The following is a 3,845-nucleotide window of genomic DNA, read 5'->3' as shown; positions in this document are numbered from 1 at the left end:
TCTGATGTAAACTAATACCAATTATGATCTTTGTGCGCCTGGGATAAGGTGGTTCAAGGTCAAGCAATTAGTTCAGTTTGGTCAATAGTTTTAGAATTGTTGTGGAGGAACTAAACAGTTATTAGAATGGAGAGGATGGGGAGGTTTGGAGATTAGTAGAAAGTTTATGAGGTAAACTACGGTGGTGAAAACATAAATCAAATGGGTACGTGGAATGAATGCATAAGACATGAGAGAAACTAATTTCAAGAATTTGTCAATCATGTCTTTCAAAGTATCCAATAATGCATCGAGAGCTTGATAATTTCCGCCATTGTTGGAAAATAGGATGAAGATTTTGCAATCAAAGCATTTTTTCTACTAAGACATTAAAGTTGATCAAGACACCATTTACATGAGATTTTTGCTTAAGTGAATGGTACAAAAACTATTTAGTATAGCGATCGACAAAAAATTTCTAAAAAAAAGTTAATATACTTGAAGTCATTGTAGAATGATATAGGTGAGGTTCACACATCTAAAAATAATAAGCCCATAATAATGAGTATGATAAGCCAACTTTATATTGGGAAACAATATATCTGAGAATTATAATTGCCGAATGGCCTAATTGATAGTCAGTTAAATGCAGCGATCTTGACACTAATAAAGGTAAAAAGTGGAGGAGACTTGTATGCAAACATACTAGTCATGCATAGGATTTCCCCATCAAAAGGAGTGCCCTAATGAGCAGATCATTCGCATGAAAAGCAATGGGTAGGAACACGATAGACACAGAGCAGAATGACATAATTGATATATAACATAATTGATATATGAAATTAGGGTTTTGTCTAATGCTAGATAGATGAAGGACATTATTTAAGGTACAAAAACACAAGAAATTGAGGTTGAACAAATGAGACCAATTTAGTTTATGAGTAAACTCATGCTTTCCCCAATTATAATGTGATTAAGGCCACCATATAAAGTATGAGGTCAGAGATCACTCAACTCAATAGTGATGTGGTGAGAAGCACTATAGTCTACTAGCTATGTGAGAGTGATCAAAGTGTTGTTGGCAACATAATGGGCGTAGTTGCCATAATATAAGTGAGCAAGATCCTAAGAGCAAGGTGCTGATGAGCAAAATCTAGTGGTGGTTGGAAAGAAATCGTTCGAAAAGTGGGGCACTGTTTGACCATGTGATTCTGAATGGCACATGTTTGACAATCACCAAGGTATGGAAAAAGAATTGGACATAAACATATAGAATTCTAACATGCCATGATCGTTATTTTTAGTAGGCAAAAAGAGGCAGTAAGCAAGAGCTTGGCAAGATATTTAGCATGGTGTAATATAAGGCTCTTATTGGCTAAGAGCAAGGTGCTGATGAGCAAAATCTAGTGGTGGTTGGAAAGAAATCGATCAAAAAGTAAGGCACTGTTTGACCATGTGATTCTGAATGTCACATGCTTGACAATCACCAAGGTATGGAAAAAGAATTGGACATAAACATATAGAATTCTAACGTGCCATGATAGTTATTTTGAGTAGGCAAAAAGAGGCAGTAAGCAAGTGCTTGGCAAGATATTTAGCATGGTGTAATATAAGGCTCTTATTGGCTATAATTTTACCATAAATCAATCTAGGCCAACTAAATCCATATCAAACAAATACTTAAGAAAAAGTTTGAGAAACAATAGAACAAATTAGATGATTACAACTAATGCGTTTTTTCTTTACGAACATACTAATCAATTTCAGAGCTTTGGTTCAAAGCAAAGCATAAATACACACCAAAGGCAGTAATGAAGCTTCATGCCAATGGAGAAAAGAGTTTTTGGGAAGCATCTGTTACATTTTTGTCCATTTCCACATCCAAGTGTTACTGATGCTGCTGAGGTGCTTACACCTTTCTTTAGGAATGAAACTTAAATCCTAACTGTAACCAAACAGCTCCTAAGTTGCAGAGTTGCAAGCTGATATATTCTTATAGAAACAGATTGGAATGTGCTGAACTAATCACGCATAAAAAAACGCAACACAAGCAATATCAAAACAACATCTTTGATATTAATCCATTAGAAGATTTGGAGCAAATCATCAGTCATGGTATGGATTTAGTCAAAAGAATTTATATAATCAAGCGCCCAAAACTTCCTCGTTATCTATAAAAAAAAAACAGGCAAAAACAAAACAGACAAAAAAGTTGCAGTTTGCGAAAAATAAAAATAAAAAAGAAAGAGATCATTGGAGTGAAGTAGGAATCAAGGCCTGAGTACCCACCCCAAAGACACCTTCTCTTCTAATCACAAACTCGCAAGAACCTTCCGGCAAATGCGGTGCGAATACCACCTGCAATTTCCGCTGCAGGTTCGCGCACCCGTCAGTATCCCCATTTCCATCCTCCGGAGATCTCGAGAGGAATAGCCGCATATTGACACAATTGGACCAAGCGAGTCCCATCGCCGGACAAACCTTCCTCCCCGAAGAAGATAGACTCAGGTAATTGCCTACCCGTAGATCACTGAACCCACCGTCGACGACATCGACGACGTGGTTGGTAACGATGACGGCAAGATTGAACCTTCTCGCCTGCTCCTTGAGCTTAGCGGCGACGGTAAATAGCTCGGGAGAGCGACGAACAGCATCTTCTGCATCGGTATGGAAGACGGCGGCGGCGGAGTCGAGGACGAGAATTCGTACGCGTCGGCCGGAAGAGAGGCGGACGAGGGAGAGCAGCTTGTCGACATGATTGAGAAGACCAAATAGCTCCTTGGAAGAGAAGGCTGAGCGGACGAAGATGTGGTCGAGGGGAGCGGTGTCGGAGGAGAGGGAGAGGAGGCGACGGAGAGGAAAGGGGGGTTCGGTGGAAATAAAGAGAGAAGCGGAAGGTGTGCAAGAGCGAGGGGATGCGGCGGAGAGGACGATCTGAAGACAGAGCTGAGTTTTGCCGGAGGAAGCTTCGCCGGCGAGCTCGGTGACGAAGCCGAAGGGGATGCCGCCGCCCAGAAAGCGGTCCAGAACAGGGCAGCCGACGCTCAATTTCTCGGCCGGAAGGTGAACCGGGTTCTCTGGCATTATGGGCATTGTTTTCTTTTTATTTTAGCTTCTTGCGGAGGAGACTAAATGCAGTGAACTATTACCGCTTAAAGTTTTAAAAGAGTTGGAGGGAAACTCATTTATAACATACTTATTTCATTATTATCTCCCATTTTTTATATATTTATGCATTTACCTCCTCAACTTTTCCTTTTACATTACAGTCCAAATCTAGGGGTGGTTAGGGCTTTCAAAACGGCTCTTCGTTCTCGAACAGCTCGTGTTCGGCTAGTTCGCTAAGTTAACGAGGCTGAACATAAACAAAAATTTGTTCGTCCGTATTCAGCTCGTTTTGACTCGAAATATTACTTATCTATATTGATGAGTATTAGTTTTTAAAAAATTAATTGACTAGAAGGCTTCAAAGATTTATAATCAATTAAAAATATTAATTAAGAAAATAGAATAAATGTTATTAAATTAGATTCAAATGATATTTTAATATAAACAATAATTTTTAAATCTTGCCCCAACCTTTTACATATCATGGCTACATGATCAGGGTTATCAGAACAACTTTTTATTCGTGAATAGCTCGTGTTCGACTTGCTAAACAAACGAGCTCAACATGAACACATATTTTGGGCTCGAAATATAAACGAGTCGAGCACGAGCTGATATGGGCTCACCAGCTCATTTACTCCCCTAATGGCGGCATTTTTTTTGTCAAAATCGAACAAACTTGATTTATTTTTAAAAATGCATTTTGTTTTTTTTTTTTTAACCTATAAATTTGAAATTTGGCATTAGGTTACAAATGT

At 38.8% G+C, this 3,845-nt stretch overlaps 1 protein-coding gene across 1 annotated transcript; it reads right to left on the bottom strand.

The window, feature by feature from the left end:
- Positions 1–2,094: 2,094 nt before the first annotated feature.
- Positions 2,095–3,116, bottom strand: LOC110036366 (DNA repair protein XRCC3 homolog). The gene has a single exon (XM_020740794.1). The coding sequence runs from the start codon at positions 3,070–3,072 to the stop codon at positions 2,230–2,232; it is 843 nt and encodes a 280-aa protein (XP_020596453.1). The 5' UTR covers positions 3,073–3,116; the 3' UTR covers positions 2,095–2,229.
- Positions 3,117–3,845: the final 729 nt, after the last annotated feature.

Source organism: Phalaenopsis equestris, unplaced genomic scaffold (genome assembly GCF_001263595.1).
Source record: "Phalaenopsis equestris unplaced genomic scaffold, ASM126359v1 Scaffold205586, whole genome shotgun sequence".
NCBI classification, from domain to species: Eukaryota; Viridiplantae; Streptophyta; class Magnoliopsida; order Asparagales; family Orchidaceae; genus Phalaenopsis; species Phalaenopsis equestris.
This window is presented reverse-complemented; position numbering and strand designations above follow the sequence as displayed.

Coding starts and splice junctions, on each gene's coding strand:
- LOC110036366 (XM_020740794.1), bottom strand. CDS start 3,072: ATGCCCATAATGCCAGAGAACCCGGTTCACCTTCCGGCCGAGAAATTG.